At 31.6% G+C, this 27,787-nt stretch overlaps 1 protein-coding gene across 10 annotated transcripts in view; it reads left to right on the forward strand.

Annotated features, from left to right (window-relative positions):
• Window positions 1-27,787, forward strand: part of LOC127734438 (platelet glycoprotein V-like) — a 100,650-nt gene that overhangs the window by 51,882 nt on the left and 20,981 nt on the right. For all 10 annotated transcript variants that reach the window (XM_052244299.1, XM_052244300.1, XM_052244298.1 and 7 more), the window contains 7 exons: window positions 1,797-1,865; window positions 5,929-6,000; window positions 13,783-13,851; window positions 18,588-18,659; window positions 20,925-20,993; window positions 23,920-23,991; window positions 26,842-26,910. In XM_052244299.1, the coding sequence (XP_052100259.1) occupies window positions 1,797-1,865; window positions 5,929-6,000; window positions 13,783-13,851; window positions 18,588-18,659; window positions 20,925-20,993; window positions 23,920-23,991; window positions 26,842-26,910 (492 nt within the window). The remainder of the gene's footprint in view (window positions 1-1,796; window positions 1,866-5,928; window positions 6,001-13,782; window positions 13,852-18,587; window positions 18,660-20,924; window positions 20,994-23,919; window positions 23,992-26,841; window positions 26,911-27,787) is intronic.

A 27,787-nucleotide genomic window follows, 5' to 3' on the forward strand; every position in this document is an offset into this window, starting at 1 on the left:
GGTATATGATTGTAAAAGTATGAAGAAGCAAATAAACATCATTAAGATAAATTTGAAGGCCCCTTTAAAGGTTTTGTGGGACAATGAGAGCCATCATGCAAGCTAAATCCCCATCGGCATTTTGAACTTTTGGCAGGTATGCAGGTGAGCGATAACAGGCTCTCATGAGCCTCTTGTAGCCTCGAATGTGACCTACCGATTAGACTTATCACCGGATATGTATTTACATGAGCAACAAGACAGATGCTACATGTGTAGCAGGATCTGCTTACCCTTCCGGAGCACCTGCGATCACCCATGGTTTTTCGTTGTCTTCATGTTGCTTAGTCTTTAATTTTATATGTTGTGTTTGTGTATTGTTCTCTGTCTTTTCGTCGTTTTTCGTTTTTTCGACGTACATAAAAAATGTACCAGTTTGAATGTCGTTTAAGTACCTTTCGCCTCTCTTTTCCTTTAGAAAAATCATTATTTCCAGTAATTGGTAATTGATCAATTGTTTCGGTTGTAAAGTTTTCCACTGAAAGATTGTAATGTAAAGATTGTAATGTAACAGTAGTCATGTCAACTTTTAAGCTAAGACACTCTGAGAAAGCATGGTCTTTTAATTGTTGAAGCTGCATTAAACATTTTGATTTTAATTTAGGTACAAACAAACAATGAATGACAAGCAAAATGCCATATGTGGCACCTAGAATTTATATGTTTTGAAACTGATGCAATTAAACATTTTCCTTTATTTCTGTTTGGCCTGTCAGACAGAATGAATCAATGTTGTAGAATTATCATTATTATTTAAGAAAAATATTGTCGGTTCAGTTTAGTAATTTGATAGAATATTCCTCTTTGTCTTTCCGTCAAAATGCTTAGTCTATTCAAGTTTTGAGGGAAGGATAACTCTTTAACTTTCCTTTCAAAATGTTTGGATCATGATGAACATGATGATTTCTAATCGTTGAATCCCTAATGTGTGTAAGTGTACCATCTCACTGTCGATCAGTCTTCCAATATATCCGTCGTTAAATGTTTTATAGGTTGCGCAAACTGAGTAAATGAGAGTCAACCATTTGCAATTCAAATTCAAGCACCAAACCTTAACAAATTACTTTTAAATTCCATATTGAGTCGAAAAAATCATGTGATCATGACCCTAGATTTTGAATGAGTGAAGTTGAATATTTGCAAAAACAACAATTAAAATTCATAAAAAACGAATACCAGCATGAACTAAAAATCGTTGAATTTCATTTACTGTCTAATATGTCGAACTTTTAAATCAATTTTTATGGAAAACCTAGAATATTTGTTTAAATTACTTACCCCGAACTGAAACGAAAATACTTCGTCTCTCTATAAATATTTTGTTATGTAACGCTATTCGGCTACGGATCGTTACCACAATAACGTCACTAAAACAATTGTCAGTAAGAAAATGATGAACAAACAAAAAATCATTCTATCTTAGAAGCCAATCGAAACAAAGCGACTACAGACAGTGAAAAATATTACTCGCTGAAGGTGTTTATTTTTATATTTATTTTGAAATGTGCACCATTTGCTGTCTAATATGTCAAAACCAAGGACTTTTAACTTAATTTATATTTACAATGTCGTCTAACGTTGTAATCATAACCAGGTATTCATGTAAAAAGATGTATTAATAACATATATATATTGGTAAACAAAGATCATTTTCTTAATTAAAAGATCTCCTTTTTGAAAGATGTTACGATTTCTTATTATTATTTCTGTTATCATCATTGTATATTGTCTATTAATTTCATATATTCTAATTATAGGTATTTAGATGAAAACATGATCTCTGGTGCGTTGTTTATTGAATATCTACCAACGACATTGTACACATTGTAAGTTACATAGCTCCCTTTATATCTCATGTTTAATCACTACATTTTATATATATATTGATCACACGTATCTGAGATTAAATGGTAATAAAGACACATTTGTGCTATAATTGTATACGAGAACATACGGAACAAAAACATAAATTTAAGATCAAGTAGCTAAATAATGCACCAAATATACTAACAAAAGTGATATTATTTCACCAATCATCATGCTGTTGTCAACAATTTTTCGGTAATGTATCAAGTTGTCCTTTTTAAAGATAATTTGACAGCTTTCTTTTGCTGCTTACCGCATAAACATGTATAGATTTATTCCTAAAGATTGCTTGAATTGAAAAAAAAACTTCTACCTTTTTATCCTTTTTAGAAATTAGACTGTATGTATTTTAGTAAAAAAATCATTTTGCTTTTTTCTTCTTCATCACAGACATTAGATTAATACTTGCACTTCTCGGCAAAGAGATTTTGCTCATATTTTTTTTTTATTCATGTCATTCTGTCAAAGGATTACGAGGTTTGTCCATACGAGGTTCATTTCCCAGAATGTTTTTTTAATTTTGCATATAGTGTGCATTTTATCAGGATATGAATGTTCATCTTTAAACAAAAAGACTGGTAGATAAACTTTGTTTTGTTTTGTTTGATTAAGTATTCATAGCGTGCGTACTGTTTGTCCTCTCAACTACATATTAAACATTTTTTACAAGACAGTGTTTTACTTTGCAGATTGTATATGATTAAATAGAAGGCGTGATTTTTCTTTAATATATCGTATTTTTCAGTAGCTTGTTCGCTGGACTATTCAAAAAGCTTTGTATATATAACGAAGTCATTTTGTTTAATTTGTAAAACATTGTTTTTCGAAAGACACGAAAATACACATTACAATAATTCCTTAAGCATACAGTATCATGCAACCCATCCCTTTAAAATGTTTTCACTAGTTTTAAAGGAGTTTTCCTTGATAATGAACACTTCGTCATTAATCTCACGTTGAACGAATCCACAGGTACAGAGAATGACATTAGACAAAATCTGTTCTTTAATACTTTGACAATACGAAAAAAAGCCAGTATTCAATATGTTTTAACTCTCCGCATGGAAATTGAAGACTATGATGAATGCATTACATATATAAATAAAGGCAACAGTAGTATACCGGTGTTCAAACGTCATAAATCGATTGAGAAAAAAAATCCGATTTACAAACTAAAACCGAGGGAAACATAACATAACATAACATTAATGAACAAAACAATTAAACATGAGATTCCGAGATACAATACAAAATGATATTTGGCAACCATATTCCATGTGTTCTCTAGTGGTTGTAAACACCAAGGAATTTGTTTTTGTCCCGGCCGATAAAGCTGCTAATAATATTATTATAGTTTGACGTAAATTTTACATTGAGGTTCTGAAAAAAGAAATCACCAATTCACCAACATTCCAACTGACTCCATTTTCAGAAAACGACATCTGTAACAAACATAAACTTTTAGCTACCGCTTTACAAGCAGAACCAAATATTACAATGAAAGTCCCAACTATGCATTGGCTTCCGAAGCTACACAAAACACCTTACAAATATAGATTTATTTCGTCTTCAAGCCATTGTTCCATTACTAAATTGTCTATTCTTCTTACCAGTACACTTGGTACAATCAAAAACCTGATAATAAATTGTTCAAATAATGCCTTCGAAAATAGTGGAATTAATTACTTTTAGAGTGTCAAGAACTCGTTGGAAGTACTTGATAAATTACATGCATATATTGGTGATTTTGAATCTGTTCAAAGTTTTGATTTTTCTACCCTATATACCACATTGCCTCACACATTCTCATTAAGAAAAAATTCACACACCTAATTAAATGGGCATTTAAAAAGTCAGAATGTGAATATATATGTTCAAACTCTTTTAGGTCATTTTTTAGTAGCAATAAACAAAAAAACTATGTCAATTGGACATGCTTTGATACTATATATGCCCTTGAATTTTTACTAGATAACATTTTTGTTCGCTTTGGAGATTCCGTATATCGTCAGGTTATCGGAATTCCAATGGGGACTAACTGTGCACCACTTATTGCGGACCTTTTTTTGTATTGCTATGAGTTACAATTTATGACAAAAATCAGCAAAGACCCATCGAAACAACATCTGATACACAAATTTAATAATACTTTTAGATATTTGGATGATATTTTGGCTCTCAATAATGACGACTTCAGTATGTATACTAAAGAAATTTATCCTGTTGAACTTACTTTAAATAAAGCTAATACTAACAATGACCACTGCCCTTTCCTCGATCTTGATATCTATATCATTAATGGAAAGCTTAATACTAAAATATATGATAAAAGAGATGATTTTTCATTTCCTATCGTTAATTATCCATTTTGAGATGGTAACGTTCCCTTGTCACCATCTTACGGTGTTTATATATCTCAACTTGTACGATTCGCTCGTGTATGTAACAATGTTTTAGATTTTAACGAGAGAAATTTATGTATTACTGAAAAATTATTACACCAGGGTTTTCGATATCACAAACTAGTCAAAACATTTACTAAATTTTATCATCGGTATAAGGACATCATTCGTAAATATAGCTCAACATGCAGACTTCTTATACGTTCAGGTATTTCACATCCAATTTTTTATGGAAATATTCTTTATAAAGCACAAAAATGTCAGTATTCACCTCTGAAGCTAACAAAACCTTTAAATAGACTTATTAAGAAGGGATATAGTTACGATACTGTTGTCAGGTCATTAAAGATTGCATATTTTGGCGTTAATATTGATTCACTTATAGGATCTTTGCATCGGCACTAAACACAATTATTTAAAAACCAGTTGTTGGCATGACACGGGTTATGTTCTTCTCATATATGTTATGATGGTATGATACTAAACCCCTAACGGGAAGGATTGTGCCTGATATTCATATGATGAAGACATAATCTTTCAATCAGTTTAATTGAAGTCTGGAGCTGGCATGTCAGTTAACTGCTAGTAGTCTGTTGTTATTTATGTATTATTGTCATTTTGTTTATTTTCTTTGGTTACATCTTCTGACATCAGACTCGGACTTCTCTTGAACTGAATTTTAATGTGCGTATTGTTATGCGTTTACTTTTCTACATTTGGCTAGAGGTATAGGGGGAGGGTTGAGATCTCATAAACATGTTTAACCCCGCCACATTTTTGCGCCTGTCCCAAGTCAGGAGCCTCTAGCCTTTGTTAGTCTTGTATTATTTTTAATTTTAGTTTCTTGTGTACAATTTGGAGTTTAGAATGGCGTTCATTATCACTGAACTAGTATATATATTTGTTTAGGGGCCAGCTGAAGGACGCCTCCGGGTGCGGGAATATCTCGCTGCATTGAAGACCTGTTGGTGACCTTCTGCTGTTGTCTGTTCTATGGTCGGGTTGTTGTCTCTTTGACACATTCCCCATTTCCATTCTCAATTTTACGTAATATCCCAAAATTCATTGTGGTTCATTGTGTCTATTGGTCAATTGCTCAGGAGCATATTGACATTTTGTATTTGGAAAATTACTATGCAAAAATATTCTTATGCATGCATCACCCTCCATTCCAATCCACACTCAATCAAAATGTCAAAATCGGGTATAGGTCACAAGTGGTAGAATTACAGATTAGACGGCAATTAAGCATACTTATCTACACATATCAGACCACGAAAATAGATATGTTTACCTTTCCGGAGCTCCTGATATAACCTTCGGTTTTTGGTTGGGTTCGTGTTGCTTAATCGTTAGTTTTCTATGTTGTATTTTGCAGACTGTTGTTTGAGTTTTTGTCGTGTTTTTTTTTTTTTTACTTTTGTGGATTTTTTTACCATGGCATTGTCAGTTTGTCTTCTACTTATGGGTTTGAACATAACTTTGGTATCTTTTGCTTGTCTGTTACTGTTAAATACTAAAGGGAGATTGAGGCTCGTACTAGCGGTGTTGTTAAATATACGATTTTTTTCAATGCTTCTAAGGTTGCGTACAGTTGTAAATTTACATTTATTTCAACCAGATCGTTGAAAAACAATTCTGTCGACGACATAGCGAATGGAACATTCTATGGATTAATTCAGTTACAGAACCTGTAAGTATATATTTATTGTAACAAAGTTCAAAAAGGCTAATTTCATTTTCCCACAATATTTTCTATATTCATAGTCCTGTTTTTAAATGTAATTACAGTTCTTTAGACTGTTTACTGGCAGAATTTATTTCCTCATGATATGTTATGTAATGTTCGCGTGTGCAACTTTATAAGACACTCGACTTTGTTTCTTTTGTATATTACTTAGATTGTCTTAAAACGTTTTTATAACATCAACATTTTGTTTCCTTTCCACAACGTGCTGGCATATCCAATACACACCAAACAATCTGATAAATTAATTAGTAAAGTCATAATTCGAAACTGATTTTAAACGGTTTTTCTTATAAAAAATTCTTTGGTACTTTATATCTGAACCGCCTCGAATTGTAACTTTTTTTTCAAATTGTCGAATATCTTTTGCAAGTGATAATTATCCGGTGATGAAAATTTGATAATATTTGGACCGATGGACTTTCCAACTACAAAAATATGATCAGTCAACTTAGGAATTTTGTGCATTATTGAATATTGTAAACAAACTTATTTTGCGAAATGAAAAATAACGTAAATATAAGATGTCTTCCTTTTTTAACTGTGATAGTGTTAATGAACCCGCAAATAAAGATACTATCCACGTTAATATTGATCTAATGAATAAATTTGTTCTGAATGGTAATCAATTAAACACTATGGTAGATCTCGGAATATTTTTTTTTAATTTTCTTTATTTAATGTGTATCATACTTTATTGATAATTTTAACATTTGTTAGTACGATACAACAACAAATACAGTACCTTAACCCGTCCTCGTTAACCATTAGTAGTATATAATAATTTGGTTAGTACTTATTAGTTAAATTATTTCTGAAATATATACATTTCTAAATTATAATATATCCAAATAACACATATATCAATATAGAATGATCTGTTTTGTTGAAAAAGAAGAAGAAGAAAAAATAAAAATCACAACAGCAAAACAGCAAAACAAAAAATTAAAAACAAAAATTAAAAAAACAAAAATATGTCTTACTTTCAACATTCATTACAGCTCTAATGATATTTTGGATGATATTTGTACAAGGAACTATAAAGGAACATAAATGCAGATATAAACTTAGACAAAACAACAAACATATAACAATATTAAATTATAACATAGATGGTGATGTGGATAAGGTAAATAAATGTAAAGTGAAACTAATTTAGGTAAACATGGTACCTAGTTATTCTAGTATTGGAAGCCAGGGGTCCCAGCAAATGTTGGCCATGTGGAAAGGGTTACTTTCTAGTGTAAGAGATTCTTTGCGGTAATTTTTTTGTCCTGTAAAATTTACCTGATTTCCACAAAGTTTTGTTCTTTAGATATAGAATTTTGTCATGAGTCTTATTAAGCTTTTTATCTTATTATTTCCCGTGTTTCCTAAATTTCCAAATAAAATGATATCCATATTAAATGGAATTACTATTTGTGTTTGGTTATAAATCCAGTCACTGAGTTGAATACATAAATCTAATTTTTTAGAGCATGTCCAAAACATGTGCTCAATATCTTCAATAGCTTAATTGCAGAAAATTCATTTATCTGTTTGCTTTATCTTAATTTTGAATAAAAATTTATTTGTGCCTATGATTCTGTGTATTATTCTGTATTGGAACCAATGAAGTTTTGAGCTTTTTGTGGTGTAAAAAGACATACTGTGCACTTTTTTCAAATCCAAATTTTTATTTAATCTAAGAGACCATTTATCTTCACAGTTAAGCCTTGTACTATTTTTTTCTAATAAAACATTATATATATCTTTTGAGCCTTTATTGGATAAAAATAATGTTCTTATATTATTTGGAAGAATTGGTCCATGCATTTTATAAAAACTGTCTAGAGAGATATTATGTTTGAGAGATTTTTTATATGACTTTATTGCTGATATAACCCCATTATAAACAAGAAAATTTCATGAATATTTTGGCATTGCTCAAAAGACATTAATTTACCCTCATTATCTAGCAAATCATGTATCAACCAGATACATTTATTAGCCCAGTCTTTATAGAAAAACAGACGTGTTTCCTACTCTAATATTTTCATTATTCCTAGATCTCGGAATATTGTCTTTATCGGTACTTACCTTGATTAAGTTCGTGATAAATTAAAACATAACTTAATTTTATGTGTGTACAGTTTATGTGCCGTGTTTCTTTCAAACAAAGATATGAACGGACGATGACCTTCCCCCAGCTGATTTAAGATTTAATGTGTGTTAGAAGCATCTCCGCGCTATTAATCAAACCTTTTATGTAAACAGACCCAGAACGACTGATGAAGTAATTTCAATTAAGTTAAAAATAATAATAATAATAATAATAATAATAATAATAATAATTATAATAATAATAATAATAACCCAATGGAAAAAATCAAAATAAATAAAAAATGAAGAAATATTTAATATATATACATAACATAATAAAAACACAATAAATACAAATATAAAAAATTATAAAAACAATTGGCGTTACCGGCAACATGCTTATGATTGATATCTATTTAAAAAATAAATAAAATACATATCTCAATAAAGAAATTAAATTCACATTATTCGAGCATCTATCGCTGCAACTGCAATAGACGATAGAGTGTAGATGTATTACTGTAACTTCAAATTACTTAGACCATTAGGAGAAAGTTACGATCCGCTTGAGTATACATCTAACAGAAACATAACTCGTAGAGTATTGAATGAAACCTCAAACAATGTGAGCCTAATAGCAAAGAGAGCCTTTAATAGAGAGTATTGACAAGAGCTTCGAAATACTTCTCTACGCGTGACATGTTGAGCGCTGGCCCAACCCATGTCAAACATAGGTAACTCAAGTATATTTAATATCTACTCTTAAATTATATACCTGCATGTTGAGCGCTGGCCCAAGCCATGCTTAGAGGGTATGGGCTCAATTTGCAACCTGAGACAGATAACCTTGAGTGAAAAAACCATTTGCACACTAAAACATGTATCCAAAAGAACTGTCAAATGGACAAACAAATGATTCGTTCACCCAACGAGAGGGCTGCCTTGTTACCCATTTTATTCAGGGCTGCCTGAGAACTGTGACAAATAAAGAATGGGTAAAATCCATTATTACATTGCCCAAACGAAATGTGTTACACATGCTGCCCTTGTAACGCATTGAGTATCCCCAAAATTATTCCGAGAAAGTGATTGTGCCAAATTGGTTATGTGTACTGTAACAAACCTTTTTTCAAAAAATAATTAGAGCTTGGTGAAAAAAAATTTAAAAAAATAATCAACCAATGAATATGAGCATTTTTTTTTTTTTTTTTAAATGTACCAAAAAACTGACCTGTCTTGGATAAATAAACGTGTACCAGTTTAACTATAGAACTGTCCAAAACTATTGTATGCCTCTACCCATATCTTCGAAACCGTATCTGCCTGTTTCGCAGCAATAGTAGTTGAGCCGACCAATTAATTGACTATGACCGAAATTCGATCCCATATTATCCATATGAATATGTTTAATGACGAACGGTTCTTGTATATTACATATACTAGTACACATTGTTTATTCACTAAATGAAAACATTGTAAACGACTATAATTGCACTGGAGCTAATATGAAAAATAAATGGGGAATGTGTCCATTGGACACAGATGATGCCCCCGCTTGTATATAACAATATAAAGGGCCATAACTCAAGAACTGTAAAAGTGAAACTACACAAATTAGAACTTGATCTGTGTTTTGTGGTAATTATAATTGTGCATAAGTTTCATAACATTTGGTTGAGGCAAACCAAAGTTAAAGAACAGAAACAAATATTTCAGCAATTTTGAGATTTGTAAAGGGGTATAAATCTAGAACGGTAAATGTGACGCTAACAAAATTCAAACTTGATCTGTGTATTGTGGTAATTAGCATTGTGCATAACTTTCATAACATTTGGTTCAGGCAAACTAAAGTTAGAGAACGGAAACAAAAAAATCAGCAATTTTTCCATTTGTAAAGGGACATAACTTTTGAACAGTAAAAGTGATGCCACCAAAATTCAAACTCGATCTGTGTTTTGTGGTAATAAGCATTGTGGATAAGTTTCATAACATTTGGTTGAGGAAAACTAAAGTTAGAGAACGGAAACCAATTTTGGGACGTACGAACGGATGTACAGACGGACAAGGGTAAAACTTAATGCCCCCTCCGCTACGGTGGGGGGCATAAAAAACAAAACAAAAACATAACAGCTATCCATTTCACTATACTAAGTATTAATAAATTACTAGGGAGACATGTCCAGTAGTGAATATATGAGAATGTTAACGCCAACTGTCATATCCACAACATATTCAGCAATCTAACAGTGAACAAATTGAATATAATCTTAAAATAGGAATTGATGTCCGGCTTGTAGATCTGCAGAGGTTCCAGTTAAAATGTTGTGTATATAAATATACACATTTGAAACTAGCGTGACAAATCAACAAAGTGAATCTCTCTGGGTGTAATAAGTCCATTTCAAAATGATGGTAACATGTAGTTGAAATATTTCAATAAATACAAATATTGTTACAAAAATAAACATGTATATCTATTTCCTGTACAAAATTGCAACTGCTACTTAACAACAAACTTTCTGATTACTATAGACGATGTTGGGGAGGAGTGACGTCAAGATTGACACGCCTGATTTATCAGATAAAGAAGACTACCAAAACACTGGGGTTAAACAATTTGCAGACATCAATAAATAAGAGTTTTGTTCCTACATGCTGTCTATATTAATAATTTTGAAATCCAGAAGGTCATGCTTTTCTTAGAGTGTTACATTTTATTAGTCTTTGAACCTCATTTATTTACTAGCTCTATTTAACATGAACTAGTTTTCAGTAACTGCGAGTACTCTTAGATCGATACGTTGTTTTTTTTTTTTTTTTTTTTTTTGTTAGTTATGGTGTGTGCCTCCTATCGATCTTATGATCTAATGAGTCAAGGCCCCTCCAACCGATTTTTTCAAATAGTCTTATGGTGTGCTGTTATATCATTGTTCCAAGTTAAGGGATGGTTTAGCACTCACAAACACGTTTAAGCCGCCACATTCTTTTTGGGACTGTCCCAAGTCAGATACTGGAGATCGTTTTTGGCTCACTATACGGTAGGAGTGTTAAATGCAAAAAAATAAATTATGTTATCACAATCAAATTTAGTATATTTGTGTGTTTGCTTACAATGTTTGCACGTAAAAAACTGAGTAGGTTTACTCTAATTTTCTTCAAATTCGTTATGGATAATTTCATAAATTTAAATAATAATAAAAATGCTTTACCAAAAATACTTAACACAAAGGTAAATTGCGTAACATAATGGCAGAGTTATCAGACGCCGAAATAAACGTTATCCAGACGTATGTGTGAATAAACGTGATCACTTTGGTATTGGCAACTTGATGGTTTGGACAGAAATCGCACACTGTACACGTACTGACTCATAAATTATCAACAGTAGTCTAACTGGAGTGCTTTATTCAGACAAAAATACCTCTGCAACTGTCCAACCATTTATTACGCATGAAAATCGCCATACTTTTCTTAAGGAAATTGCAGTGTGTGACGTCAACGACTATGCAACCAATGTATTGCGCAATATAGCATAAACATTATACCATGGCCACGTGTATCACACGTTAAACTTGACAAAAGTTTCTGTTGACGTCGGCAGCCACTAGAGTCAAGAAACCATATATGCACCGCCTAGCTAAATGAGTGGAGTAACATTTCGCTGTCCTTTATTCAACGCTGACTTTAGATCCATGTGTCGCAGATTTAGAGATGTCATCGTTGTAAGAGATGACTAGAATCATGATTACATAATCAATGTTCGTGTTGACAAACATCTTCGAACAGCCAGTGCAATGAGGCAACACATCTGTTTTCTTTGTTAAGTTTGTATAGTTAAAGTAATTATTTTATGAAATATAAAACTAATATGAAACGGTTAAAGAAATTTAAAAAAATAATAATAATCAATGTTCAGTATCGTTCTTTTTTGGTTTGTGACTAGTATATTTGAAACCTTACAAAAATATGCTGTGTATTTTATCACTTGTCATTTTTTTCATTGTTCATGACGTGGCACATTTATTTACAAAATATAACAGTAAAACGTTTGAATTGGTGTATGTTTCCATTTAAGAAAATATAAGTTAAGAAAAGGAACGTCCGAAGAAGTGACCCAAGTTATAATTTCTGCCCTACATGTACCTAGACAAACGTATTATGTTTTTACGGTCAATGGAATGAAATGTTATTTTGTTATGATCTTCTTTCTAATGCACGTCCGTAAACATAAATACGCTCCAAGATACTCAGCAACGAACTATACATGGTCTATATAGCCTGACTTTGTTTGAGAAAAACACAATCAGATCATCTCCAACGGATGTAAGAAAACGACGATAAAAAGCACCAATTAACAAGGATGTATCTCAATTTAGTAGCTCATTTAGCAACATCTCGAAAAATAAGGATGTGATATCCCGTTTGTAATCAGTTTTCTACACAGGTAACGCAAAGCTTCAAAATCAGTATTATCAAATTATTTACTGAAATTTTTAGTAATTTTGAGGAAGTAAATACTAAGTACATGACTTCATAATTTACTAGTTTGACAATGATAGCGTTTGTTAAAATCCCAGACGTTACAACAAACATTGCATTGGTATAGCCAACGAGTTGGGAATTATACACACGTTAAAAAGGAACAAAAAGAACTCAAGCGTATATAAAGGAAAATTAAAATTGTGGTGTAAAATTGGCTCTTTGGTCATAAATTCTCAACAAGAGTTTCCCTTGTTAAAGAAAGAATTCCCAAAAATTTCCAATTCACGAAAAGGGCAATTATTGTTGTTCCTATTAAATTCATTCGATTTCCATATTGGCCCTGGTATCAGCCCTCTGGGAGGGTTTCATCCTCTGGATCGATATGGGAGTCTCGGGCTGACACCAGGCCCAATATGGAAAATGCCATTTAGTAATCTATTTATCACATATTAAGCCTATAAATTCGAACAGCAACATGTAATTAACATTTGAATGAAGACTACTAGTATGTATTTATTTAATTTGTTTGCTTTTAATTTTTTTTTTTTTTTTTTTTTTGTTCTTTCTTGATTATTATTTTTTGCATTTTATAACTATGCAATAATAACTCAATGATTCCCGTAACCATCTGGTCTTTTCCGACTATTATAAAAGACGTATTGTTTCTAGCAATGACGACATTATATAGGCCCACTCACTTCCATGATAAAGATCAGTTTATTTCTTTGAACGCTGTGCTGTTCAAACAGTTATATAAACGGCAGGGTTACTTTATAATAAAGTAAGTCTCAAAGATTGAACATAACTCTCCAAACCGGAAGAGGGCCGATATGGATTTTTCATGTGAGGACTTCATATTGCTTTCCCATTGAGATTGTATAGGAAGCCCATATTGGCCCAGGCAGCAAAATGACTTAGGCAAATCAGCTTTTATAACATATGCAAAACCTAATGTTTTCGTTAGAAATATGGGATAAATTAAAGTTCTTTAATGGCAATTAACCCATGATCGTACCCAATTTTATCATGCATATTGCTACCTCCATTTTTTTACCATTTACATATAGATTGCGCATTTGGTTCATGAATCGAAAAATTAGAAAATTTGCATATTGCTTAGATACATGTAATCATGATAAAAACAAATTGTTGTTATTCTCATAGGTATTTAGATGGTAACCAGATTTCTGACTTGTCATTCGTCGTATCTTTATCTTATTCATTATATACATTGTAAGTATTTCAAATTATGTAGTTACATCTCAATGTTTTACTTTTTTTAAATTCATTACATTAGTTTGACCTATCTGAACACTTTCCCATTAAAAAGTAAAATCACAAAAACACCGAACTCCGAGGAAAACCCAAAAAGGAAAGTCCTCCAATCAAATGGCAAAATCAAAAGCCCAAACACATCAGACGAATGGATAACAACTGTCATATTCCTGACTTGGTACAGGCACTTTCTTATGTAGAAAACGGTGGATCGAACCTGCTTTCACAGCCAGCTAAACCTCTCACCTGTATCAAGACACATTATTCATTATTAGAAAAAGAACAGACGATGAGGTCATTGATTTATATTGACCAATTGAAACTGACAATGTCAACATGTTAAGGTAAGCTTATATTCAGAAGTGAAAATATTTGTATTCTGCTGTTTTATTAGCATTCCCTACATTAACGTCCCTGTCGATCCATATTTTCCTCATATACTAGTGGGTTTGCAGTTATGTAAATGTTTGTTCCAGATGGCGTGACAATAACATGCCACACCAAGGTTTAGAAAACACGACTATTCATAAACCACTTAATTGAATTGTTTCATATTTTTTATGTCGGGGCCTTTTATAGCCGACCATACGTTATGGGTTTTTCTTATTGTTGAAGCCGTTCGGTCGCCTATAATTGCTTACATCCACTTCATTTGAACTTTTGTGGATAGTTGTCTCATTGGCTATCATGCCACATCTCCTTATTTTTATAAGATTAAAAAAATAAAGAATGAGCAACACGGATCTCTACTAAAGGGGGACGAAAGATACCAGAGGGACAGTCAAACTCATAGATCGAAAACAAACTGACAACGCCATGGCCAAAAATAAAAAAAGACAAACAGACAAATAATAGTACAGATGACACAACATAGAAAACTAAAGACTAAGCAACACGAACCCCACCAAAAACTGGGGGGTGACCTCAGGTGCTCCGGAAGGATAAGCAGATCCTGCTCCACATGTGGCACCCGTCGTGTTGCTTATGTTATTACAAATCCGGTAAATATTCTAATTCGGTAAGTCATATTCGTGAAAAGGGAAGGGTATTGTAGTTACGACATAAGGAACATATCCGATATCATCTGTGAAACGGTTATTCCATAACGGTCAACCAACTCGTGATGGCGTCCGTAAAATTTACGAAAGGATGATCTCAACTTCACCATTTGGAACTCTTGGCTTAATAGCTTCCTTGTGAGCAGCAATCCTTTATCAAGGAAATCATGATAGGAAACACAAGCCCGGGAATATCGTATCAATTGGGAGATATATACTCCGTATGCAGGCGCTGCTGGAATGTTGCTACATAGAAATGGAAAGTTCACAATTGGGAAGCTGAAATCATCTCTTTTGTCGTAAAGTTTTTTTTTCAACCGACCCTCATTGTCAATTTCTAGATGTAAGTCAAGATATGAGGCAGACTTAACTGTATCTGTAGTATCCTTTATCTCTAGTTCGATGGGATAGATTCGTTCAACATAGTCACCAAATTTTGTACTATTTAGTGAAAGAACATCATCTATATAGCGGAACGTAGAGTTAAAGGATATTGCTAACTTCTTATCTTTCTTCCTAAGAAGTTCCTGTATGAAGTCAGCCTCATAATAATAAAGAAACAAGTCGGCAAGAAGAGGGGCACAATTTGTCCCATTGGAATTCCGACAGTCTGTTGAAAAACACGTCCTCCAAACGTAACAAATATGTTGTCAATCAGAAAATCAAGCATCTTGATAATGTCAGTTTCAGAGAATTTTTTGTTTGAATCAGAGTGATTCTTTACAAAGTAGGATTTATCCCTCCCCAAGACAAGATACTTGTATCTACGTTCGCCATTCTTTTTAATGAAACGAAGTAAAACCAACTCTTTCAATTTGTCTAGATTTATACTAGTGGCACCTGTTATGTTGATAATAGTTTGATAAGATGCACATTTTGTGATACCATTCTAAAGAATGAGATTACTTGATAATATCAACAACAATTGGAACATATCCGTGGTCATCTGAGACACATAATTTCACAACATACAACCAACTCACATGATGTGGTTAATACAACTTTTGGGTGAACATTTACAACCGTAAATTCTATAGTTCCGTGAAAGAAGGAACCCTATATTAATGGTATTGTGATAGCAAACGCACTCCATGTTATACACTTTATAATCGAATGCTGCTTGATTTTTGCTACAAATAAATGAAACGTTCACATTTGGAAATTAAAAAAAGCTTATTTTGTCGTTAAGTTAAGTTCTCAACTGACCATAATAATGAAATGGAGCCGGTTATTGCCCGGTTCAGTGCTAGCAGTGTTGTCATTTATGTTACAGTGGTGTGATTATATATTTCGATTAGGCATGGTCAAATAAAATATTTTATTAAACAAAGATGTGATATTTGAATTTCAAATTCTTCCAAAGCATCATTTCATATCAATTTTATGTTAACTTATTATTTCCGTCAGGCGGGATAAACTGTCATCGCACAATTTGCCTTTTATAGTTTAAAGAAGGTATAAAGCAACCCATTTTTACGGAAGAATTTGATTAAAAAACTATATTAACCGTATATGACAAGATGTATGATTCATGATTTGGAAGCTGTTGACTTTTGTTCTTTCGTCTGATGTTTTTTTATGAAAAATTAGTCATAAAATTGTTTTTTTGGCAATTTATATGTAAGCAATTTGTTTTTAATCTTTCCATATGCATACTGGAAAGGAAGGGCTTTGAAAGTAGACCGATTTATACTTTGTATAACACTTTTAGGTAAAGTGATATTAAGCCTCATTAAACAAAATGTTTTGTTGGGAACTATTGGGTCTCTATGTATCTACTTGATTTGTTCTTGTAACTATTGGAATTCGAGTGTCACCGATTAGTCTTGTGTAGACGAAACGCGTCTGGCGCACAAATTTATAAGCCTGGTATCTTTGAGATGAGCTTTTAAAGATGATCAAGGCTTTAATGATTCGATAGCAACTTATGGAATGAACAAACCTAAAACAGACTAATTTCGTAAAATAAAATTTTCCATCCAGTCATGTTGTCCTTGGTGGATATTTGTTACATTAGAAATCATCCCATATCTCCTAATTTTTATATTTTCTTTTGTATTATTCTTTCAGACAATACTTTCTAAGTTAACAAAACTTCAAATGATAATTATAATGGAGCATATTTACAACTTAGAGAAAAAACAATGTTAAAACAGACTAAATTTTGTAAAAACAAACTTTACATTTCAGGTCATGTTCTCTTTGGTGGATGTTTGTCTCATTGGCAATCATTCCACATCTTAGTAATGTCTTAGGGTTAGATAAGAGTCGGTTACCAATCTGCGATTTTGTGATGCCTTATCAATTGATATAGTCTATTAACATATTTTATAGGAGTAGCACGACGGGTGTCGCATGTGGAGCAGGGTATTCTTATCCTTCATGAGAACCAGCTATCACCCCCATTTGTTTGGTGGAGTTCAGTCTTTAGTTTTCTATGTTGTGTTTTTCGTACTGTTGTTTGTCTGTTTTCATTTTCTGTTTCAGCAATGGCGTTGTCACTTTATTTTTGTCTTATGAGTTTGAATGTCCCTTTGGTATCTTTCGCCTCTCTTTCTCCTATTTTTATATCATGCTTGCAAACAATACTTTCTTAGATAACAAAGCGTCAATTGAGTATCATGATGGGGTATATTTACGATTTAAAATTTTGATTAATAAAGGTCAAGATATCATGAAATCATATATCAATGTTATTAAATCTGTTATGATTTTGATAAATATGAATTTGTAAACTTCCACATTAAAAGAAAATCATTCTTTTCAATTCTTTTTTGAGACGAATTGTGAAAAGATCGTGATTGTTATTTAATTGTGTTTTTAAGCTATCTGTGACTTTGATGTACCAAATCTGGTTGTTTAGTGCAGCAGAGGATATTCCAATGTTGAAATATTTTATTATCAATGAATTAAGTGCATAATATATTGTAAGATTGTTTTCATTATCTTCATTCAACATTAAAAATGCTAAATAGTATTTGTTTAATGCAAATGTATATTTGTTGAATATAGTTTTTTTAAATGTTTTTTTAGGGTTTCATTATGTAGATTTATGAAATTACTGTTGAAATCAGGTCTCGAAAACCTTTGTTGGATTTAAGTAATCAACTGTTAACGTTTTTCGATTAATCAATAGCCTGGACGTTCAAAATCATGTCAATGTTTTTAAGTATTCTTTGTCTTATTTGAAATGCCAAGCGAAGAAAAATAAAATCTTGAATTTCCAACAAATAAGAATGGAAATTATTAGTGTAACATGGCTGTATCATGGACGTGACTTTACCAAAAATGATGCAGACCTTGTGAGTGGATATTACATTTCTGAAAAAAAACTTATGACACGATGGTTGCGATTTTTTTACGGTAAAAAGGAAACTTCAATTTTATCATTGAAATTGTTCATAAGGGTCATATTCATATGACATGTTCATTTGTCAAAAAATTTCATTATTTAAGAGCTTATGTTTTCTATCAAGATTTATTTAATATAGAATTGCTGCTTGCATAGAAACTATCGAGCCGATTATTTCAACGTTAAACTTGAAGTCAATACTTCACAAGTTTGACCTATGGGAGATCTCTCTCAAATAAAAAATAATAATGATTTTTTAATTCATATAACATGTCTTTTTTCAGGTCCTTGAAAAACAATTCACTGGGTGACTTACTAAGTAACCAATTCGATGGATTAACCGGACTACGTCACTTGTAAGTAAAATGATCAAGTTTGAATGTACTATTCATTTGGATCACATGTATCTATTTTTCGAAATAATGTTATAGATATTATTGTCCATTCAAATCAGTAAAAGTAGTGAATATCAAATTAACATAAACTGAGCGGCATTTGAAAAAAAAAACAATTGTGGCATTGTTGGTTTTTCTTTTCACTTCTTGATAATAGAAATATCAATATTTAAGGAATATATATTATACTTTAAATTGACATTAGAATTTATCTGATGTTTAGATAATTTTTCCTACAACATACACGACTTCAATACCGTCTTCAATCACAATTTAAGTATAAAGATAAAGTATACATTAACGCTTTTTACAAAGTTGAGATATCAAGAATTTTCTACTAAGTGGAAATAAATTAATCTCAAACACATTACATACACCAAGAAACATATAATATTCATAATCCCTCTCTGCAAAATAATCTACTACATACTTGACCATTAAAGATTTTCAACACAATAGTTACTGTTTGCACAACACAAGTGGACGGAAATCTCTTTGAACATACCGGTCTTCGTGATTCAAAAACAAATATATCATGTATCGTAACCGACTGCCCTCTGTTGATTATCTATAGTGCGAGCCGTGAAATAATACGCACATTGTTGCTTACATTAGTCGTCAAAGACAACTGTACTAATGACAAGTTGAATTGATATTCTTAAATTTGTTTAAACGAAAAGGAAGTTACATTGTGTATCAGCTTGAATTAGAAAAATATGTATATACAACCTTTAAAAAAAGATGGACTTTTGATTTCGGACGTTTTTCGCAAATCTATTAAGCTTTAAAAAGAAATCAATAAGTCAAAAAAACATATATATACTTACACAAACTTAACACATAACTGTTAAGAGTATGTATACTAATTATGTTTTGAATTTATAGACTGTTCAATACCGATGTTTGTTTTTTTATAAATATGTGTCGGTGTGATGTTTTGTGTTGCATGCAACTATTTTATTTCCAGGGTGCTTCAAAGTATGTGCAATACTTTAAATATTGTATTTTCAACTACAGGCTCCGAACAAACACTCGTGAAAACCTGTCTAAATTGATTAAACGTTCTGATTTCTTTTTTTCCCAATATCTGGCACTAGTATTCGACAGAATTTAATGTGTCACCAACCGATATAAAATCAAAAACTAATCCAGATCAAAAACGGTGACCCTTCATGTTTAAGAAAAAATTTCAAAATCATTACAAATCTATTATTGTAATATAAAGATTGAATAATATGTTATAAACTAAGTTCAAGTTGACTGTTTAATTCAAATAAAAGCTGTCCACGTAGACATAACTTTATTAATTATTCTAAATTAAAATAATTGTAAAGGAATCCAATGTGTCACACTTGATGTGTTGAGGTTCACATTGTCAACTATGATTAAACCAAACTAGATAGTTTCAATTAAACGAATAGCATACGATTATTTATCTTGCATTTAGTGTTCATTTTAAAGTGATCTTGCTTCATGGCCTGATTTTCTTTTGGATGAGAAATATTGACTACTGTACAAATCATCCTATGTTATTTATTCTGAGTAAGCATGTGTGGAGATATGTATTTTTCTCATTCTATCTTAATTTAATAAAAACTCATTCAAGATCGAAAACTCAAAATTGAGTATGCAAGAAGCGGCGCAAAATACAAGTTATATTATTGTATATATTCATTAAAAGAGTAATTCTTATGATATATAGAGGGACTTAAAAACTATATAAAAAAAAACTTAATTTTAGAAAAGCATATTTCCTCAAAAAATATGAGTGCGAAAGATTATAACATGTACTGGAACCCCTGGGATAAAGTCATTAAATAATTTAATAGTGAATTATTATGTATAAATGTGCTTGAAATGTAATTTCCATTATCACTATATTATTTGATGAAAATGTTATACTTTGTCCATATATATATTGTATTCTGTTATATTATATCGTATTTTTATTACTATTTTTGTTTACTCTTATTTGCTTGATTATGCTTATTTTTCTTGCTTGCTTTATTATGTGCCACTATAGATAATATATGTAAATGCCTGTCAATCCATGATGAATAAAAAAAAAATTATAAAAAAAAACTTCTTATGATATCATCTAACATAAAAAGAGGGAAATGCTGCAGACTTTGAGGACCTGAATATGGTTAAAATTTCACCATCTCGATTTTTTTTTTTTTCATAATATATTTTAAATTATTTGAATGTATTATTTGTCGTTTATAGGAATTTGGATGGTAATAAGATTAATGATCTGTCATTTACTGAGTCTCTGTCGTCGGACTTGAATTCTCTGTAAGTAAAGTATTTGACATAATGTACATTTTATGTATTTGACTTCCCAAATATTATTCGCCGCGATATAGCCTTTTTGTGCTGATGCGGCTTAAGGCAATCACCAATCAATCAATCCAAATATTACTTTAAGATGAGAAACATTAAAAAAACTGTCATTGTAATTTAGGGACGTTCCAAATCTCTCTCTCTCTCTCTCTCTCTCTCTCTCTCTCTCTCTCTCTCTCCTTCAACAACCGTTCAAAGTATTGAGCGAAATAAATGCCATTCAAGCTGAAGTAAGCCGTCAAAATGAGTCGATGGGTAAAATTTCCAAAGTATGTCTCAATGAAAGAAAACAAGCTTACTGGAATAAAATTCAAGGCGAAAACCCTCTGCAATCTATCAAAATTGAAGAACAAGAGAAAATCATAATTAACCGGATAAATTTGTAATCCGTGAAATTGACGGAAAGCATTAACCAGATAAATTTGTAATCCGTGAAATTGACAGAAAGCATCAAACGGAAACATAGATACTTATTCTCTTTTGTTTGGGAGCAGAAATCTCACTACTTCATATGAGAACAGTCAGCTATAAAGAAATACATCAATCTAATGGCGCCGTCATGATGACGGAAATCTCAGAAATATGTAACGGTACAATAGAGAAAAACTTCACACAATATGGGAACATGATACTGAGCAAAAAGAAGACAAATCCAACACAATATGGAAAAAACAACAGGAACGTTTTGAAAACTATGAAAAGAGTATGGCGAGAGCTCCATAATGAAACTAAACCTAAACGGATTGCTAGAGACACGGAGTCAAAACTAAAGTTTAATCTCAAATTGGACAATGTTGATGGAACCAACGAAAGCAGAAATCGAAGTTCTTCACGGAATGCAATAAGACGTATATTTAATTTCCCATACGAATAAATATCATATTATAGACAACAACCGAGTCAACAAACCAAATATGTGCGACAGTTTAATAGAATTAGAAGGGAATCTCCCCGTCGAAAATACTAAAAGCCGTGATCATTCCCAGACTAGAAACTATCAACAGAAAAATGACAATTTGATTGCAGTAATTGGTAGAGGATTAGGACGAAGATGAAGGAGATATACGAGATAGGGGTAAAAGTATAGAGAAACATGAAAGACGTGGCATGGTACATGCAGACAAGAATCACGAATTCCTTTTTAAGGAGAGAATCGGATTTAAAACCACCGGATCCAATTTAAGAAAAACAAAGAACTCGAAATAAGGACGAATTGACCAAAAAATACTATTTTTTTCTGGTAGAACGATCGTGATGATGAATTAGCATTACTATTAAAAGAATTTAAATGTGCGACGATACCTTACTAGAATATACAAGAACTACAAACTGATGTGAAAACATTTTTACCAGACAAATGTGACATTGCAAGGAACAAATCAACTTATACACCTGAACCAGGAAAGGCTGAATATTTTGAAACTTATATCGATACGATTTCAAAGTTCCAAATAGCTTTAAAAAGTTGCAAACAAAACATGTCCAATACAGAAAATTCTGCACTCAAGCACTTCAAAGAGGATATTTCTACAATCATTAAAGGAGCAAAAAAATGTAGAGCAATAATAATAATAAACATTATTATAAAGAAAATGACCCAAAAATGTCAATCTTATTCAACGTTATGAAATCCAATTTTCCACTTCTTCATCAAAGTGACAGGAAACAAAATCATGAAAAAGAATAACTCTGTCGACTGCAAATGAATTTGAAAAGGCACTTGACAAGAGCTAAATTTGATTTGAACCAAGAGGAACTTCAAGTTAAAATGTGTGGTGACACTAGACGCGGTGTGTGGTTACCTTGAAACCAGCAGAATAAATTATTTTTAAAATAGACAGATATTCATAGTGAATGCAAACATAACATGTAAATCAATAGATTTAATATACTGTATTACATGCATGAACTGCAAGGAATTAATGCAAGAGTTTTAGAGCTTTACGAACAATAAAGTAACGTCATACTGTGGATTCACTTATTTTCGTGGGTTCCAATTTTCGTGGATTGCAAACAAAATGCATTTTCGTGATATGTGATTTCGTGTTCTTGCCAATGTCAGTAGACAATCTGATAGAAATTTGTATTTCGTTGAACATTTAAATTCGTGGTTCACCTGTACCCACGAGACCCACGAAAATTGGTATCCAACAAATAATAATGAATCCACAATAGTCTCCTCAACGGCGGGCTTTCCGTGAACAATGTTTCCAGAATTTTCTTGTCAATTTACGCAAGTTATGCAGCATATCAAATTGGCCGATTAGCATTTTAAATTTGCTTTTACGTTGGCCCTTGTTTCGTATATAGTTATCTATCTGTTTTTACAATAGTTACACACTAGTGTCTGGTATACAGGTGTGTGTATGAGACACAGGCAAAATAAAGACAAATTAATTATAATTTGTATATTATATATAAAATATACAAAATGTAAATTAAAAATCATAGTCGAGGGCCATCACTCTCCATTTACAGCAAAATATGTAAAAAGTACATGCTATTATGAATATTTAAATCAACTGAATTACATAAATGTACTCCGATAATTATAAATCGTTAAAAGACTTTCTTAACTGATAAGGTATTGCAAATGAAGTAGGAGATGTTACATTTACGTAACTCACGTATACTTAAATGCCTTTTAATTGTAATGTTAATTTATTTCAATAGAAAATCATACTTTACTTCCTTTAAGATATAAGATATACAGAACGTTCTATTCCGTACTATTTTATCTGATTTAAGGAATGGTTTAAACATGTTTATTTTTCATATTGAGTCTCCACATATATTTTGACAAATGTTCACACAATGAATTCATTTTATAAGAAATGTTTATGCATATCTGTTCTCATTAAAACTATATTTATTACAGATCACTGAATAACAATTGTATATCATTCATACAGAATGGAACTTTTGCTGCATTAACTGCACTTCAAGGTCTGTAAGTTTCCTTTATTCCAGTTTTTTATCCTCCCGAAAAATTTCTGGAGCATAAAGTCATCGCTTTTTCCATCAATCTGTCCTCTGGTCAGTCGGTCCGTCATCCGTCTAATTTCAATGGTGCTAATAGAATTTTCCGAGTGGTTACTAGCATTTTCCTTGTTTGATAAGATATGGAAGGGAAAGAAGCCTATTAATTTGGAGGTCAATGGGTGAAAGTTTAGAGTCACTATAGCTTAAATAGAAATTTAAGCGAAAAATGGTTACTGCATAGCAACTTCAGCTAGTCTTGTTTGATTAAAATGAAACTATTACAGATTGGCCATATAGAAAAGGGGAAGATATTTATTGATTTTATGGTTCATATGTAAAAGTTCCATGTAAACTGTTACTATAAACAATTTGTTTGAGTAAAATGGTATTCGGGGGGTTACTTGGGTTGTTCTTGGCTGATTCAAAAGAATCTTATTCAAACGGAAGACATGGGGAAAAGTGGAAAACCTATAGTTTTTGGGGTCAAAAAGGTCCAAATTTTAGGTCATTTTTGCCGGCAATATATAATATTTTCATAAATTGTTTCCACTGGTAACTTGAGTTTCCCTTAGAGGCTTAGACTGATACTTTTGAAAATTGCAGACAACAGAAAGGATAGATAAATGCATTGATGGCTGTTTAAGGTCAATTGGCAAATTAAATGTACCTTCAGAACGAAGACATGTCAATGCAGTATGAATAGGAAGCCTGCTTTGTACTAGACCGACACTTTGAAACCGACTTTTCACGTGCTAGTTCAAAATGTACCATAACAGTCAACATATTATTCTGACGCCGGGATGACAAATCTTCGCTCTTATTCCTTATTCTTGTATGCTTAGCGGAGAAGCAGCAAATACCTACTCTAAAATCAGTGGTTTGAGCATGCTGGGAATTGTACTAACGACCTACCACAGCCGAGGTGAGCACGTGACTACGAGAAAAATGAGGTAATAACATAATAAAAGGCAAGACACCTATTGAAATAGGATTCAAATTCAAGTTCACTGTAACAAAAACAAGAATATTTTCGGATTTTTTTTTCGAATGGCAAACCCAGTATTCCTTGCCTGTTTACAATAATACTTCTGAAGATTGCAGATATGTGGAAGGACAAGACGCCTATCGATATTACGGTCAACGTGTCAAAGCTCAAGATTATTGTTATTAATTAAAAGTTATTTGGGAAAGTTTTTTCTGGAAAATTGTAGATAAAATACATTTCTGTTATAGTATATGATTATGGCAATTTGACCTCATTATATCACAATTTTCATTTGAATTAAATTGGAATAATAACAGAAAAAAGTAAAATAATAAAAATATCGAACTCCAAGGAAAATTCAAAACGGAAAGTCCTTTATCAAATGTCAAAATTAAAAGCCTAAATACATCAAACTACTGCGTCATATTCTTGACTTGGTACAGGCATTACCTTATGTAAAACATGGTGGATTAAACCTGGTTTTATAGCTAGCTTAACCTCTCACTTGTATGACAGTCATATAGAATTCGAGCTTAATAAGACTGAAAAATGCAATTTCCTGTGAAAAAAATGCGCCTTTTTACCTTGCGTAGACGTGTTTACTATTTATTTCTTTGTTTTTCTTCAAGATGATAACTTTTTTGAAGAATGAAAAAACCAACCTTTCATACCTTTTGTTTCATTTATAAACATATCATGAACTCGTCCATTGTCCAGTTTGATGTTCAATTAAATTATTGGACACGTGTGTGTCAAAAGAAATGCAAATTAACCTGTTGTTCAGATATACAGAATATAATTATATTTCAAAAGCATTCAGATGAGTTACTTTCAAAAACGTTAAAGTTTATCTGATTAAGTACGAGGGTCTGGGTGGAGTCTTCATTTCTGTATTCTTTTATGACATTTTTCTCCATTTTTTATTGCTTTTGCTCATTATTCTCTAGTCTATAATCCTATCCAGACACATTGTTTTTATAATATTTACAAAAAAAAAAAATCAATGACTAAATTTGTTCGACTTGAATGTGGACAGAAAACTAAAGACAAATCTTAACTATAAAAGTAAATCCACAAACAAGAGTAAATTCTTTTTATTTATTAAAAATTAAATCTTCAAAACAAAAAAGTTTCCTTTAACAATAATCGTTACGTAGTAGAATTTTACGTTTTGACATAATACACACATGACTTATTTGAAGAGGTAAACAGGTAAAGGTGAAGCAATGATAACTTCCTCCAATCGAATTGCACAAGATTCAATAACAATAACCTGGACATATCAGAATAAATGTTAGGGATAAATTGGGTAGGAAGAAAATGACAGAAATTTTAATACAATTTCTTGTTAATACTACAAAACATTCATCACCCAAACTTTTTGTTAGAACTTCAAAAACCTATATGACTGTATTGGTATAGTTTTTCGATCTTACATTGGCGTATTTAAAACGATAGAAGGTTTGGGCTTCAAAAATCAACAAAATTATAGACTTTATAATTCACTAATACACACACGGATACATAGCAAAATTATTTCTCAATATACTACAAAAAAAAATCATTATAATTAATTCAGTGGTATTGTCATAAAATTCGTTTAAGTAAACAATGGTAAAGCAAATATCGAATTCCCTAACTAAATCTCATCACACACTATCGTCTTTCGATCCTTTTGGTATCTTCTGCCTATTTTTTAAAGTAATGTGTTATTTTCGTACATCGTAGACATTGCCAAAATACATCACTACATATAAAATATTTAACGACCAGTTTACGTGTAACTATGCAAACATTATGTAATGCTACCATAAATGTACTTTAATTTTACAGATATTTAGATGGTAACTCAATATCTGACATAATGTTTGTGAGGACTCTTCCGTACACAATAAATTGGTTGTAAGTATTTCTTACTGTTTTTCATAAATCGAACCTGTTAAAAGTGTCAAAACGCCTCAGAAATATATTGAAATTGGTTCAGCATATTTTCCGTCAACCATTTGTTTATGATGGTTATGGATATGAAATATAACAAAGTATACTGTGAATCACTCGAAATGGAGTGATAAACCTTTTGATACATCAACGTTGCCTACATTATTTATTCTAGCTATCAGGTTTCATACATTAAATATCTCTTACTTCAAAGTCAAAGTCAGAGGATTTCATAACTTCATTATCAGTTTTATGTGTATTTTCGTTGTTGAGCGTTTAATTCATTCTATGATGAACCTATACTTGTATTCCATTATTTGTATTCGAAAGATGAGTGGCGTTAATGATATTTAATTCATGGGAGTTCTTTTTAAGGTTTTTTAAATAATGATATTAATGTCTTATCCTCTAAAGTGCATCCCTATACAAATGCATTAAAAACTGGTTTTTTTTGTAATTACAAACTTATTCATTAATGGAGATATCAAACAAGAAACATTATATAAATTTATATTTTAAGTAAACACAACACGTGTTTTTGAATGACTTACGACTTTTCATTACAAATACGAATTGACAGAAGGATATAACGTTTAATTTAGCAAAGACGCTTCCTTATTTCGGAAATCGACTAATATTCTACTGTAACTAGTCGACCTGCTTCATATTTGTATTTTTTCTTGATATTGACAAATATGGACGAATTCAAGACCAAATTTAAGACAAAGGTGGCAACTTTCCATTTCTCTGCAGAAGCATATCATCTGTATAATTGTATGGCGTTATCATGTTTCAATTAAAATGTTGCATATTCACATAATACATATTTATCTGATAAGGG

This window comes from Mytilus californianus, unplaced genomic scaffold, assembly GCF_021869535.1.
Source record: "Mytilus californianus isolate M0D057914Y unplaced genomic scaffold, xbMytCali1.0.p SCAF_3, whole genome shotgun sequence".
In the NCBI taxonomy this organism is placed as follows: domain Eukaryota; kingdom Metazoa; phylum Mollusca; class Bivalvia; order Mytilida; family Mytilidae; genus Mytilus; species Mytilus californianus.